The 16,701-nt window shown below is 44.3% G+C and overlaps 1 protein-coding gene across 5 annotated transcripts in view; it reads right to left on the reverse strand.

Moving 5' to 3' along the window:
• Nucleotides 1-16,701, reverse strand: part of BTBD7 (BTB domain containing 7) — a 113,999-nt gene continuing 97,298 nt past the window's right edge. For 3 of the 5 annotated variants that reach the window (XM_050953214.1, XM_050953215.1, XM_050953216.1), the window contains 3 exons: nucleotides 14,813-14,991; nucleotides 6,773-7,204; nucleotides 1-3,528 (listed from right to left, as the gene is read on the reverse strand). In XM_050953214.1, the coding sequence (XP_050809171.1) occupies nucleotides 2,713-3,528; nucleotides 6,773-7,204; nucleotides 14,813-14,991 (1,427 nt within the window). In that variant the 3' untranslated portion in view covers nucleotides 1-2,712. The other 2 variants (XM_050953217.1, XM_050953218.1) reach the window with 2 other exon arrangements.

Genomic DNA, 16,701 nt, shown 5'->3' on the forward strand with positions numbered 1-16,701 from the left:
TTGTCTTATGGCGTGTCTAGGACTTCTTGCTTTTTCATGGTTGTTTTTCCTTAAGTGCTGCTTGATGGTGTGAAATGCCAGCTTCTGAGACCTCGAAAGTGGCAACTGTTTTCTAAGGGCAGACCGACTTTCCATAAAAAGCTTCTCACCAACATATTCCACTGCAAAAACATTTCATGGGTGCATTCAAAACATACTCATGAAACTTCTCAGCCTTCTTTACCAGCCACCCCTCACACAAGTTCCATCAAATAACTACTCGTGCTATTTCTAAGAGATCTGAGCCACAATTTACCGTACAGTGCCACATCAAACAACATCATCAATAGCTAAAACAGGTTTCCTGTAAGCAGATCTACCAAGTCGTAGGTAAAGTTATACAAATAGTAAGTCTTCTGTTGGAAGCTAGGATTTAACGTGATCATGCTACTAACACTTGAACATAGCCTTCAATGCAAGTAGTCATTTACTTTTTAGGAGAGGATTACATTGATTTTAGTGCTCGTGAGCATGGGCAAGGGGGGGCAGTACATATAGCTAGGAATTAGTGTTAGAAAATGTTGTGACGAACTTCACAGAGCAAGGCCAACACACCTCAGTCCCTAGCCTGTGTGACACCAGTGTTAACCCATCCTAACAACAGTTCTGGAGGTGAGGACAACTTTCACACTGTGTTACAATTCTATGAACACAACATAAGATTAGAGATGAGGTTGGACTCACCACATGCATTTTGTACTTGTGGCCCAGCCCCGATTTCAAACTAAGCCTCCTAAGACGAAAAAGACTAATTATCAACTGTGATTTAGTCAACCTTCACCACCCAATATCATTAGACTAACATGAGTGTACCTTAAAGGAATCTTAACATGGTATCAAAGTGCTGCAGGAGAGATTATGAATTACTAGATCACAAACCCATGATAGTTTACCCAAACACCACTTTCTAGTTTAAAAATTCAGTACATAGTTGCACAATAAGATCTTATGGCACCTAAGCCTTGTATACATTAATGAGAGAGTGAAGAGGTTGTTTTTGATTTTGTGGTGGGGAAAGAAATGGGCAAGAAGAGACGCCTATCTTTTGACCAGGAAAACTGACTTATACTAAAGGGAACTGAAAGATTTACATTTAAATAGCATTAAGCATTTTTAAGGTTAAAACAGTCTTTAGCTCACGCTGACTGAGGTCTTCAATTGCTGCAAGATCTTTCATTATAGTGACCAATCCAAAAAAAGGCATTTACCAGAAGTTATTACACTGTGGTATCATATACCAGAGTCTTCACAACATTCAGAATGGGAAATAAGCGTGTGATAACTATTGGCAAGTGTTGACTTTTCAATGACCATCACTAAACCCCTTATACTGTGTAACCTCAGCACAATGGTAAGGGATGTTCCCAAACGACGAGTGTCTCCTCTCTACCTTGTATTTATGTTAGTGGAAGAGTCAGACACCCCTGCCCCACAATTATTGTTTTACTCCAAGGGCTAGAGGTGTAATTTTAAAATGGGCTAAGCCATCTGCAACCAATGAAGCTAACTCAGTTACTCTTCAGTTCACGAAAGGACAGCTGAAATGATAAATTCAGAGACATTAAAATGTTAAGGAACACTGAATGACATCAGGTAGACTAAAGCCCTTTGTTTTTCTCATAGGACAAAAGAAGACAATGAGCAGTCACCTCAGCACCTCCACTAGAGAGGCAGTCCTCTCATTTGACAATGTTATAATTTAGACAATAATGTCAGATACTAAGCCTGATCTTCCTAGAGCTTTAGGTGTTGGCATGAATCCTCTGAACTCTGACCTCCACACAGCCCAATTCAAGGGTATCCTGACTAGCACAGTAATGTTATGATCAATTTGCAGTATTTCTAGGTTTTCTTCACAAATCAATCATTTGAGTCTGATAAATGCTTCTCAGTGCCCATGAAGTTCTCCAAAATCACAAATGGACCAGAAAACATAGGCTGGGATTTTCAAAGGAGCCTAATGCAACAACACCCAACTTCAAATGAATTTCATTGGGACCTGGAAATCTAAATCCTTTAGGTTTTTTTGAAAGCCCTAGCCATATGTTTTAGAGTAGACATGTTGAATCAGAATGAATGGAGACCAGCTGCCATGACATGTTAAACAGAATGGTATTACACTGGATTTGCAGTAGTGATAGATCAAGGCAGATTTCAGACCTAAACAAACAATGTTACTAAAAAAGTATTTTGATGTGCTGTTCTTTGGAATTCATATAATTAAAAAATAAACACATTGTTACTATCTCATAAGAAAATACATTTCATAGTGTGCAACCCAATGCACATGGAGAATTGGTAGGTGAAAGATAAAATGCAGAAGTATGAAAATACAGTCCTTTAAATGTAACAAGAAAATTTAACATATTAATACAAAACTAATACAGGTAAAATAAATGTACAGGTGCAAAAGGCTACCAATTTGTAAAAAAAGTGCCAGCTATTTTTTGTAAAGGCTTAATATTTTCAAACCACAAAAATAAACCCAGAAGCAGCATTCAAAATAAACTGATAGCATGCTGTCTCTAATAAAGCAATGTATATACAAAAAGGTGAGCAAAATTGAGTTTTCTGCTGGCATTAATGAATTTGTCTGACAAAAGTCAGGCCAAAAGTTGCAAAGAATGGGGTGTTTCACAACTCTCAGGCACAGAGAAATAGTGGAGGTTGCGTTCAGAGGGCAGATTTTTTATACAGAAAGTCTGGTTTGCTTGGAGACCTCCTTCCTCTGCTTACTGCATCTTCCCTTTCCAAATCTGTATTTCTCTGTGCTTCGTGTTCCAGAGGCTCCTCATCTGTTGGTCTCCTGCTGGATCTCTCTTCTTGTATCTCAGAGCTGTATGTAGAGAGTGAAGGTCTGGCAGAAGTTAGCCCATATGTTAAGTCAGTTTCCATTTTTGTTCTTCCCCTGATGTGAACTGGGCCATTACCAGCATTTTCCTGGGCAGCCAATGCCAAGTCCAACCGCTGGGGAGGTTGTTCTAAGACATCGAGGTGTATTGGCTCATTCTTTTGTCTGTGCTGATGCCCATCTTGGGAAAGCACATATTCTCTCCTAGAATCCTCTTGCTTTTTAGGAGATAATTGGTTAGGTAGATAAGCTGACTTTAAGCCACTTGGTGATGCCTTACTGTGGCTATACAAATCTGGACCAAAATACATGCCTTGGGAAGGTGAAGGAGTATGTCTGCTAGGTGCTGGAGTGGAAGGTCTGCATGCAGCATTAGAGAAATCATAGAAATCTGGATACTCCTGTTGATTTTCTCGAGTATCTATTTTTTGTTCTATTGCATGTTTCTTTCGAGAACTGTGCATGTGCCTAGTCTGAATACATGAAATATGCTGGGGTGGTCCAGGTCCAACCTCTGTCACTGGCTGGCTTAATTCTGTGTCAACAGTGAGCTCTGGCAATCTTCTGTCCTTTAGAGACATCGTTGACACACCCATAGCAATATCTGGCATCAACTCATTTAACATGGGCTGAGTACACTGGAAAAGAAAGGAAGAGTTAAATCTACTTGGATTTTGCTTTACTTCTACATTTTAATTAAAATTTATCTGTAACATCACTTTCTGTAGTAGTTGGTGATGGTTTTCCTTTCTGACCCACTTCAGTCTTCTAGAGCAATCCTAGCCAGTAACTTCAACATTGTTTCAAAACTTGTTTAAGAGCATGTGCTACTCCAAATCAGTTGATTTTTTTATATACATATGTACACACACACACACACACACACACACACACCATACCAATCAGTAGTTTACTTTTCAGTCTCCTAGAGGAGGGACTTATCTACTGTATTCCATACATCTGATCCACACTAACCAGCTTTAAAAGCAGATTATTACCCAGAATTAGCGCTGAGAAGCAACTATTGAGAACATCCAACTCTGCACATTCCCTTGGAAAGAATAAGTATAAAGGCAAAAGATCATGCATATCATTTCTACATCGGAATATGCAACCAATCAAATCTCAAGAGAATGGCCCTCCCTTGCAAAGAGCAAACCATGTCCAATTTCTCTTCCCCATTCCTTTATGTAATGGTAGCTACTTTCAATTGACAAACAAGATTATTGTAGTCCTATGTTCAATATACAATACACCTCTACCTCGACATAATGCCACTCAATATAACATGAATTGGGATATAATGCGGTAAAGTAGTACTCCGGGGGGGAAGGGAGGGTTGCGCACTCCGGTGGATCAAAGCAAGTTCAATATAACACGGTTTCACCTATAATGTGGTAAGCTTTTTTTTGGCTTCCAGGGACAGCGTTATTTCAAGGTAGAGGTGTATAAAATAAAACATTACATGTGCAAGTTCAGACTGCCAGTAAACAGATTTTAAATATGCCTGCTTTCAGCCATCTGCAATATTAGTTTTTCAAAAGATATACATTCAGTGCAACATTATGGCTGAGAATTTAAATGCAGGAAAGTCAGGAAATGTATATATCTGGTTGTAACCTCTCTGCACATATTCTGTAAATACAGAATAATTACATTTATGCTTTATATATTTATTTGCACACAATATGGCTGAGTTAAAATTGCTGTGGTAGTTACAAAATTGATTCTTCTCTCCTTGTTACATGTTTGGAGGTGATCTTGCCAATTACAGACCAATAAACCTCCCAGGAAAATTATCAACCCAGTAGATGAACACGACTTGACAGGGATAAACTAGTACAAGGGCTGTGAAGGAAAATTGTGTGTTTCTACTTTACTAGAATTATTTGACCACATGGGCTAAAGAATGGATAAAGGAGAAAAAGGAAGGAATAATTTGAAACAATCATGCATATTTCTGGCTCCTAAATTAATTGTAATCACTCAGGAAAAATACCCAGGTGTACTTTTGCCTCTCTCAATGAACACTTCCCCCACAAACATTTCTGCACACTGAGCAAACGTTAGTATGTCTAACAAACCAGGGATAGAAAAGACTGGATGTATTCTGTCATTTTATGTATTAATGGTATGCCCTCACCTGAGATAGTGTGTTCAAGTCTAGTCACTCAGTCTCAAAGGATAACAGAAAAAGAAGGGTGCAGAGATAAAGTGAAAATTGAACTGACATGGACAGATTTCAACAGGAAGAGAGACTGAAAAGATTGTAACTGGAAAGAAAATGAATAAGGGGACAAGTTAAAGGTATCTAAAATAATGAAGTATAGAAAAGATAGTCTAAATAGGAATCCCAGCTTTTTAGATAATATAAAAATAAAGAGACAAGCAAAGAAATTGAAAGGCAGTACAATAAGGAAATACTTCTTACCCCAAAATATAAAAACAAATTTTGGAACACCATTGCCACAGGCCAAAGAGGCCAAAGGCTTAAGATTTTCTTTAAAAAAGGATTTATATGGATGACAACATCTACAGTTATGTTAGAAACGATTAAAAGATATTTTAAAAGGTTCCTTATGCTTCAGCATAAGGTAATTACTAACAGAATGTGTTAGGAAGAAACTTCTCCTGTGGGCAGGCTGTCTACTACAGAATTTCCTGTGCCTTTCTCTGAAATATCTAGTATTGGTCACTGTTCAGAGACCAGTAGGACAATTCCTATACTAAATTCTTAGTCACTACTTTGCATTCAAGAGGGTGGGAGGTTTCTTTAAGTCAATGTTAAATAGGCTACAAAGAAGCATACATACAACTGCTTTAAATCAGTTCCTTCTTTAAAAGCAGTTTCACTCATTCCAACCTGTGGTGTTCCCACCACGTAGTTGCTTGTTAATAATCTAGTGGTTAATAAGCATGCAAGCTTTGTGCATGACTTTCAGACACTAACTTATGTCAAAGGCATTTTTTAATACGCTAAGTACATTGCAAGTTTGAATTAACTTAAAAATGGGGTATTTCGTAATGGGAGCATAAGAAAGCACTTGAATATTTTTCTTAAAATATGAAAACAACTTCTACCAAGCTCAGGTAATTTAGAAAGAGCTGAACTGAGTTTTACCAACTGAAAAACAAGTCATCTTTGGTTGCAGAAGCATACAGAAGTTCAGATTTAAGTAAATATAAATTGTTTGGAAAGATCTGAGTGACTATAAGCAGGTCTTCAGAAACTGAAGTATAGTGTGTTGGGAGACATGCACATACACAGGCTCGAAACAATTTTAGGAGTCCTAAAACTGATATCAAGTAATGTCAACATTAAAACTTTTCTTTTAAAATGTGCTTTTAGCAATTACATTTCTATCCAGACAACCAACCAATCATATGATGAAGTCAGCTTCACTCAAAGAATCCAGTCTTCCTTGCAACTTAGATATATGTACGCAATTTTTTCTTTACATTTAAATATTAATCCGTGAACACTTTTTATATATGCATATATCCCATTCTCTGTCACTTTCCACTGGCTTACTGATTTTAGAATTCAATTCAAAATTGATTCCAGGCATTCAGAACTCTCCACAGATTTCCTCCACATGCCCGTCTGTCTACATTACTTCTCAAGTGAATACGTATTGAAAGAGTAACACCTATATCCACCTATTCCCCTGTCTATTCCACTAGTTCTGCTCCTTCTGTTTTGGCTCCCTGCACCACGATGGTTCAGGTATTTTACAGAAGGCGTGAAGGTGAGAAGGTTCATTTACACTCGCCGTTGAGTAACCTTTACACTTCCCTCCAAGCCACATTATTTCATTACATTTCACATTTACTTTCCTTTTCAATAAATTACTTCGATGGGAAGAAAAAAGATGCACTTACTGCTTGCTTTTCAGCTGCCATTACTGCTGCGGCTGCAGCTACTGTTTGTCTCCCCAGTCCTGTAGTGTTAGTGCAATCAGGGGGTGCTGCTGCTTTGACACCGGGTACATAGACAGGTGGGGCAACTTTAGGAGCTGTCCTGGAGTGGAACAGTAAATGGTTACATGGATAAGAAAAGGAACGTGAGGGATGTTGACTCGGCACCCTTTGTTTCCAGCCCATTTTGAACTGGCTATGAATAGGAGTAGCTGGTGGATGGTAAGGAGGTGGAGGAGGGGGCAGTGGTGGATGGAAGGCCACAAAAGAGTCAAGTTCTGTAAACATGGTTTCTGCAGTGGGAGTGCTGTTAACTCGACATCGTCCAGACTGTCTCATAGTTAAGAGTGGGCTTTCATCCCCAAACCGCTCGTCAGGAAAGAACTTGTGAGGATTCTGCAAGAGAATACAACAAAATAAGAGATTAAAAAAGTTGTGGTTTTGGGGGCAGATTTCCTATAAAACTGATCAAAGATTGGGACTTGTAATTTAGGCTTAGTACAATGACTAATTAGTCCCATCATTTTAAATAATACACTGAAAGACTTTAAGAAGGTAACAAAGCTGATCATCAAAGAGCAGCATGGCCGTAAGGGAGACACCTTCAGAAAAAGTCAGAGGTGAGACCCTTGCATCAGCTTCCGTATGTGGTAGAAATGGTCAAATTACTCACTGTGATTAAGATGTCCAAATGTATTATTTGCATTCCGGCAGTATTTGGAGGCCTCAGTCAAAATTGCCCCCTTTCCCTTCTCACCAAATCACAGTAGGTGCAGTGTGGACACACTGTAAATTCTTTGGGGGCAAGGACTGACTTACTAGCTAAATATTTAGACCTTTTCCCTCTTCAGGACTCGTTCTTGAAACAATTTGTTATGCTTAAGTATTCAGAATCATTTGGATGAACAATCTGCAGACTACAAGTTGTTCACAAACTGCTCACTTTCACTATTTACAGTGAGTGGTCACTTAAGTCACATGGCATAAAAGACGGTTACTCACCTTTGTAACTGTTGTTCTTCAAAGTGTGTTGCTCATATCCATTCCAGTTAGGTGTGCGTGCGCTGCGTGCACATTCGTCGGAAGATTTTTACCCTAGCAACACTCGGTGGGTCAGCTGGGTCGCCCCCTGGAGTGGCGCCATTATGGCACCAGATATAAACCCCTGCCGACCCAACGTCCCTTCAGTTCCTTCTTGCCGGCTACTCCGACAGAGGGGATGGAGGGCGGGTTTGGAATGTATATGAGCAACACATCTCGAAGAACAGTTACAAAGGTGAGTAACCGTCTTTTCTTCGAGTGCTTGCTCATATCGATTCCAGTTAGGTGATCCCCAAGCCTTATCTAGGCGGTGGGGTCGGAGTGAGACGTTGCAGAATGCAAACCTGCTGAGCCAAAAGCTGCATCATCTCTGGACTGTTGAACCAATGCGTAATGTGAGGCAAAGGTGTGAATCGATGATTGGGTAGCTGCCCTACATATTTCCTGGATGGGAATATAGGCCAGGAAGGCAGCAGATGAAGCTTGAGCCCGAGTAGAATGGGCAGTGGGGTGGCTAGCTGGAACACAAGCCAAATCAAAGCAGGCACGGATGCAAGACGTCACTCAAGATGAAATTCGCTGGGAGGAAACCGGCAGGCCCTTCATTCGGTCTGCCACCGCTACAAAGAGCTGAGGTGACTTTCGAAAGGGTTTTGTTTTTTCAATATAAAAGGCGAGAGCCCTGCGGACGTCTAGGGAGTGCAGCTGTTGTTCCCGATGCAATGAGTGCAGCTTCGGAAAGAAGACCGGAAGGAAGATGTCTTGATTGACATGAAAGGCAGACATCACCTTAGGGAAGAAGGCGGGGTGAGGTCGCAGCTGTACCTTGTCATTATGAAACACCATATACAGGGGGTCCGCAATCAGGACCCGAAGCTCGGATACTCGCCTTGCCGAAGTAATAGCGACGAGGAAGGCCGTCTTCCAGGAGAGGTACAGCAGTGAGCAGGTGGCTAGCGGTTCAAAAGGAGGACCCATAAGCTTGGCTAGAACCAGACTGAGGTCCCAGGTAGGGGTAGGGCGTCTAACCTGCAGGTACAGACATTCCAAGCCCTTGCGGAACCTCGAAACCATGGGGTGAGAGAAGACTGATCACCCATCCTCCCCTGGGTGGGAGGTGGAGATGGCTGCCAGATGCACTTTTATGGAAGAGACGGCTAGGCCGTGTTCTTTCAGGGACGAGAGGTAGTGCAGGACATTAGGAACTGGTATCTGCATGGGGACAGTGTTATGCTGTGCACACCAGCAGGAGAAACGCTTCCACTTGGCCAGATGTGTCAACTTAGTGGAAGGCTTCGTACTGCCCAGGAGCACCTGTTGGACCGAGACAGAGCAACGTAACTCGGACCGGCTTAACCACGCAGCAACCATGCTGTGAGGTGAAGAGACTGTAGGTCTGGATGGTGAAGTCTGCTGAAGTCCTGAGTTATGAGATCTGGCCAGAGTGGTAGGGGAATTGGGTCTGTCACTGAGAGGTCGAACAACATGGTGTACCAGTGCTGCCTCGGCCACGCTGGAGCGATCATGATCAGGTGGGCGCTGTCCCTACAGAGCTTGAGAAGGACCCTGTGGACTGGTGGGAACAGTGGAAAGGCGTAGAGTAGACGGTTGGTCCATGGTATCAGGAATGTGTCTGAGAGGGAGCCCAGGGAGCGCCCCTGGAAGGAGCAGAACACATGACATTTCCTGTTCTCGCGAGAGGCGAAGAGGTCTGTGTGAGGAAAACCCCACTTCCGGAAAACAATGGATGACGTCCGGACGAATCGACCACTCGTGAGACAGGAAGGATCTGCTGAGGTGATCTGCCAGAGTGTTCTGAACTCCTGGGAGAAAGGACGCTACCAGATCGAGCGAGTGGGCTATGCAAAAGTCTCAGAGCTGAATGGCTTCCTGCCAAAGGAGGGAGGAGCGTGCGCTGCCTTGCTTGTTTACATAAAACATGGCTGTTGTTTAGTCCGTGAACACTGATACACAACAGCCTTGGAGATGCTCTTGAAACACCTGGCACACTAGACGAACTGCCCTCAGCTCCCGCACATTGATGTGTAAAGTTAGTTCTTGAGCTGACCAGAGGCCTTGAGTGCGGAGGCCCTGGAGTTGGGCACCCCAACCCAGAGATGACGCGACCGTGGTTAGGGCCATCGAAGGTTGTGGTGGGTGGAATGGCATCCCTGCACAAACTAGGGTGGGAGTCAGCCACCAGGTTAGAGAGCCTAAAACATTCGGGGGAACAGTGAGTATCGAGTCCAGGCTGTCCCAGCCCGGCCAGTATACTGAGGCAAGCCAGGTTTGAAATGGACGGAGGCGTAGCCTGGCGTGTTTGGTCACGAAGGTGCAGGCGGCCATGTGACCGAGTAGGCTGAGACAAGCGCAAGCCAATGTTGTCGGGAAGGTTTGGAGGCCTTGAATAATTGTAGCCATCGCCTGAAAACGAGGCTGCGGCAGGCAGGCTGAGTGGAGTCCAGAATCACCCCGATTAAGTCTATTCTCTGCGTGGGCATCAGAGTAGACTTCTCTATGTTGATCATGAGGCCTAGACTCCTGAAGAGGTCTTTGACGATGTACAGGTGATGTCTCACTTGTGTCTCGGAGGTCCCTCGAATGAGCCAATCGTTGAGATACGGGTAAATGTGCACCCAACGACGCCGGAGGGAGGCGGCGACTACAGCCATACATTTTGTGAATACTTGCGGAGCCACAGAAAGGCCAAATGGAAGGACCATGAACTGAAAATGTTGATGGTTGACCACAAAACGGAGGTACCGTCTGTGTGGTGGGTAAATCGATGTGGAAATACGCGTCCTTCATATCGAGTGAGGCATACCATTCTCCGGGATCCAAAGATGGGATAATGGTCCCCAGGGATACCATGCGGAACTTCAACTTCATCATGAATTTGTTGAGTCCTCGCAGGTCTAGGATTGGTCGTAGACCTCCCTTTGCCTTGGGGATTAGGAATTATCGGAAATAAAACCCCATACCCCTCAGGTCTTTTGGTACCTCCTCTATGGCTCCAACGGTTAGGAGCGACTGGATCTCTTGTAAGAGGAATTGCTCGTGAGAGGGGTCCCTGAAAAGGGATGAGGAGGGAGGATGGGAAGGTGGTGTTGAAACAAAACTGAAGGTGGAATCCCAAGTCCACCGTGCGCAGGACCCAACAATCCGAAGTTAGGTGGGACCACGCAGGGAGGAAATGGGAGAGGCGGTTGTAAAAGGGAAGAGAAGGATCTAGGAAAACAACTGACGGGCTGTCCTTGGGTGTCCCATCAAAAGTTCTGTTTGGGCCCCGCTGGTGGTTTGGGGAGGGGGGGAGGGCTGATTTTGCCCCGCTTGGGGGCTAGACTGCCTCCGTCGATTCCCTCAGCCACGCCTTCTGTTGAAGTCCTGTCGTGGCCTACGCAGGAGGTAAGTACAGTGAGGCTGGGGCCGGAAGGTCCTGCATTGGGTCACTGGTGTGTGCATCCCCAGTGAGTGCATTATTAAGCGACTGTTCTTCAGACTTTGTAATCTGTGATCAGTCTTGTCTGAGAAGAGCCCCTGGCCTTCAAAGGGCAAGTCCTGAATAGTTTGTTGTAATTCAGGAGGAAAGCCCGATACCTGGAGCCAGGAGATACGCCTCATCATCACTCCTGACGCCAGAGTCCTGGCCGCAGAGTCCACAGCATCCAGAGAAGCTTGGAGGGAGGTTCTCGCCGCCTTCTTACCCTCCTCAAGTAGGGCCTAAATTCCTGGTGGGACTTCTGGGGAAGAAGCTCCATAAACTTCCCCGAGGACGTCCACGTGTTATAGTTATACCTACTTAGGAGGGCTTGCTGGTTTGCCACCCTAAGTTGAAGGCCCCCAGCCGAATATATTTTGCGGCTTAGGAGGTCCATGCGCCTAGCCTCCTTGGGAGCAGGAGCTTGCTGGCCATGACGCTCCCTCTTGTTTACCAATTGAGCTACTAGGGAGCAAGGAGGTGGGTGTATGTAGAGATACTCATACCCCTTGGAGGGTACCATGTATTTTCTCTATACTCCTCTGGCTGTGGGAGGGGATCGAGGCTGGGGATTGCCAAATGGTGTCCGCGTTTGCTTGAATAGTACGGATAAACGGCAGGGCCACTCTAGTAGGTGCGTCTGCAGATAGGATGTCCACTACAGGGTCCTCTATTTCAGGGACCTCCTCCACCTGCAGATTCATATTCTGCGCCACCCGTCTCAAGAGGTCTTGATGTGCCCTTAGGTCAATTGGGGGAGGGCCAGAGGAGGATGTTCCTGCCACAGCCTCGTCTGGCGAGGAGGAAGAGGAGAGACCAGGGACAAGAGGGTCCTGTGGGGGCTCCTGTTCTGAGGAGCGGTGTCAGACTCTGGTGGGACCTGGGTGTCTGCAGGTGGTACCGAAGCCTCATCTGTACCCATGGGGGGCAGGCTTACGGTTGCCTCTTGGGCTAGGTGGTACACCCATGGTGTCCAGAAAGACCAGTGATGAGGTCCTTGCTCGTGGCTCTGGCTCTCAGGAAACATATGGCTGGGGACATCCGAGTCATGATCCTGTGAATAGGAAATGCTACCAGCCTATAACGACACTGAGGTGTGTCTCGACGGCCAAGGCGGTGCTAATAGACCCTGAGAGGGAGCCATGTCTCGGATTGATCTTTCCCGGGATGGCACCGGGGAGCGGTACCGAGAGCTGTAACGGTACTGTGAGGGAGACCGGGACCTACGACTGAAGCGGTGCCAGGAGGTCGACCGGGCTCTCGAGTCCCTTCGCCTGGAGCGGCTGCGAGATGCACGGTGCTGGGAGTCGGATCTGTACTGTATCTGGCAGGTGAATGGGAGGCCGAGCGGTGCCGCGAGTGCGACCGGTACTGCGATGGAGAGCGGTGCCGGGACTGCGAGCGGCATCGGGATCGTCGGCGGGACCGAGATCTTGAACGATGCCTCTCGGCGGCTCCCACAGAGGGCGGCCTCAGCAAGGCAGGCTTGCCAATTGATTGGATGACCTGCACCAGTAGCGCCAGGGGTTGAGGCAGCGTGGTCTCCGTCATCGCGATCAACTCTTGTGCTGTGGAGAAGGTCTCCGGCATGTATGGGAGAGAGAGCTTGACCATGGTGTGAGCCGGGGAGCTTTCGGGCACTGGACTCAATGGTGCCGCACTCAGCGGTGCCATGGCAGATGACGGTGCCGGGCGATCCATCGTCGACGGGCACTCCTTCTTTGACTGCGAGTGGTACCGAAGCAGCCAGAGCACTGTGTTGCTTCTTGGGCCGTGGGGACAGGGAGCGGTGCTGAGTAGACATCAGTGTGGTGGCTCCTTCACAGTACCGGAGCCGAAGGAGCGCTCCTCACAGATGGAGGTTGAGCGCTCGGTACCGACGTTGCAGGGCTAAGTGCCGCCTCCATGAGGAGCTGTTTCAATCGAGAGTCCTGCTCCTTCTTCGTCCTTGGTTTAAATGACTTACAGATGTGACACTTTTCAGGAAGGTGGGATTCCCCTAGGCACTTCAGGCAGGAGTCATGGGGATTCCCTATTGGTATCGGCTTTTGGCATGCCGAGCACGGTTTGAATCCCGGTGACCTGGGCATGAGCCTGACACCGGGATGGAGGAAAGGGGCTAATCCCCGATCCCCCCTCAACTAAATACACTAACTACAACTGTAAAACTCAAACTATAAACACAACTAACAGTAAAGAACAACGAGTAAGCTAGGGAAGTGGAGATCAGCAAAGCCCCGTTCCACAGTTCCAACGACCGTCATGGGCAGTAAGAAGGAACTGAAGGGCCGTTGGGTCAGCAGGGGTATATATCCGGCGCCATAACGGTGCCACTCCAGGGGGCGACCCAGCCGATCCACCGAGTGTTGGCAGGATAAAAATCTTCTGACAAACGTGCATGCAGCGTGCGCACACCTAATTGGAATCAGTATGAGCAAGCACTCAAAGAAGAATTTCTGCTTCGTATCTAGATGGAAGCTTTTCAAAACAGGAAAATAACCAACAAATGACAAACAGCAAATAATAAATAGTGAGCACAGACTGCTCTTACTCATGCTTGTGTCCCCCAAAAGAATATAGGTATTGCAAAGGCATATCTATTCTCTAATGTTCATGCATAGCAAACAACACTGCAAATGTTACCAATAAACAAATTAGAATTAAAACAAGGGTGATGAGCACTGAAACACTGTTTCTGCGACATTTAACCAACCAGTTTAAGTGGAGGAAAAGACCACACTCTTCTTTAGTGTATGGTGGTTTTTAAGTGACAGAAATGTAAGAATTCTTATGTGCAATCAATTTAAAAAAAAAATCTACTGGTGTCTCCCCGTGGGGTTCAAAACCAGTGTATTTTACAACCATTGTATTGCATTATTGCAAAGACCTCCTCACCTTCCTATTTACTTTGAGTCTGTGCAATTATCAGCCCTTACCTTTAAAAAATTTTACTGGGGAAAGAGAGAAATGCCTGAACATCAAGTGATTTGCACAGTAACAATGACAAAAGCTTCTCAGATTCTGAGAATACATGTAACCAATGTCACTGGAATCAGGCACTGGACATTTTCACTCCACATTATGGCATCTTTTCCAAAAAGAAGCATTAACATTTCTTCTGTGTCTCCACCTCTTTCAACAAATTCCACTTCTGGCTGATGTTGGAAATAAGCTTAATTTATTCATTTGCTATAATAAAAATATGCGTTTTCTCACTGGTAAAAATTCTTCACTTCCAGGCCCATTTTACATGTATAAATACCACCCTCTTTCTAACATCCAATTTTCTACACCTCCAGCAAGCAGTTCATTACTACTGCCTGACCACCGAGTGGAAATACAAAAACAGAGTTTAAAAAAAAGCATACACTTATACAAGGTTAGTTTTTGTTGCAGTCCTGGTTAAACATTCAGTTTTCAAAAGAGTTGCACCAAAAATCGCCCTGGAGGAGGAATTAAAAACTTACCCAGACAGTTTTCCATACCTGCAAAAGCTCAGCAGCAGCATCAGAAAGTCCAAACTCTCGCAATACACGAATCTGAATCTCATAACTGACAGTGGCTCCTTCTCCACAATTAAGAGCATATGCTCTTTGAACCTGCTCAGTATGACGGAGCTCCTGGAGCCGTTTGACCATCTCTTTAACAACAAGGAGATGGGGAACTGGTTGGGGGGGAAAAAAGACAGTGAAAAGTTACAAGAGAATTTATTTCTTAAGATGTTAATGGGACTACGCAATTAAATGACGCGATTAACTTTAGTTTTTCATTCAGAATTAATGTTAGGCTGACTATGTTGCTGAAGACGACTGGCACCAAGCCAAAAGTAGTATGACTTACATATTTGTGCTTAATGCCTTAGTGCATCTTTATGGGATAAAGTGTAGAACATACTAATGCTAAAGATGCGCGCCATTTTTCTGGCTTCTCCTAAAGCAAACCACAAACATACTCTTCTTTGTAAACCCCTTACAGGATGCAGGAATTTTATGATTTGGAGGCCAGGATATTTTAAATCTCAACTGCATATTCGCTCTGGAAAACTATAGGCCAACAACATGCTGATGTTCTTGCCGCAATTTATGTTTTTGGTGGAATTCTGGGATCATAAGACCATAGAACCAGTAATAACTACAGAAAATGCATTTTAAAGAAATTACATGAGTTTTAAGCCAACATAAACCTGTGAAAATTACACTGTTTTATGCAGCTGCCCTGAAAAAATTAGAAACCTTTCCAAAAGGAAATCATATGTAATTTTGGGTATTTGGTTATCCTATTGCACAACTATCATGTAACATTTTGCTGCTGCCTGGTAATGGGTGATATTACTTTGTGAATTTTCTGTCCCTAGTAACATTTGCATATCTTGAGAAAAGTTAAATCCAAGCCTCCGTAAATGTGGCTTTGGAATCGTGAACCTCACCAGCTATCCCCTGGCAAAATATTACCATCTGTGATGAAAAGTCCACAAAGATTAAATGGATTAGACAGCAAGAGCAAGGCATTGGGGTATTTGCATTTCAGAGGTGAAATGAAGACATCATGTAACTACAAACAAACATCAATTGCTTCTAGTTTCATAAAGATCACCACAGTGTGTGCAGTATCAGACTTGCTAATTTTTCCAAAATGTTTTCTTTTTTATATTTCTGGCATATGAACTGACACAGTAAAAATGAGCAGAAAGCAGTATCTCCAAGAGTCTCAAACAAGCCTCTATACTCTGTTTCACCACGGCAAAACACTCAAGACAGTAAAACACAGTATGTGCCAAGGTCATGCTAGATGAAAAGAAGATTTCAGGGCAGCATGACTCAGCCTTCCATTCAAAAGGTTTATTAACAATAACCTGGCTTGAGTTTGAAGCAATTTTTCATATGTCAACACACTCAATCTTCTAAAATCACACACATTTTAGTGTTGTCTGGATAGCATCCATTGTAGAAACAGGATACAGGAACAATATAGTTTCACTCAGGAGTTCATGGGCCAAGTTCAGCTCTTGCATAATTTCTGATTCAGACAAACAGGTCCGAAGAACCCTGACAAGAGTTTGCTGACCGTAACCTGAATACTGCAGGTACAGTTCAGCAGAGGTTCACAAAACCTCAGGAATATGTCATGCTACCAGCCCAAAACGTTCAGTCTGTCCTTGTGAGGGAATGATCAGCTGAGAATCATACCTAGCTCCTGTAGCACAGACAGGAGAATGCTGCTTGATTCTTCAGGTGGCCAGCTCTTTTCTGCTCTCTGTGCTCCAGGGATTTCTCCTGGCATGAGAGCACAGCTTGTTGTAACATATGCCTGAAATGCAAATCTATTTGGCTCAGTGATTTCCCTGCTTGTGGAACTGGCTAAACAATCCCTTGTT

The sequence above is a fragment of the Gopherus flavomarginatus genome, chromosome 5, assembly GCF_025201925.1.
Source record: "Gopherus flavomarginatus isolate rGopFla2 chromosome 5, rGopFla2.mat.asm, whole genome shotgun sequence".
Taxonomy (NCBI): domain Eukaryota; kingdom Metazoa; phylum Chordata; order Testudines; family Testudinidae; genus Gopherus; species Gopherus flavomarginatus.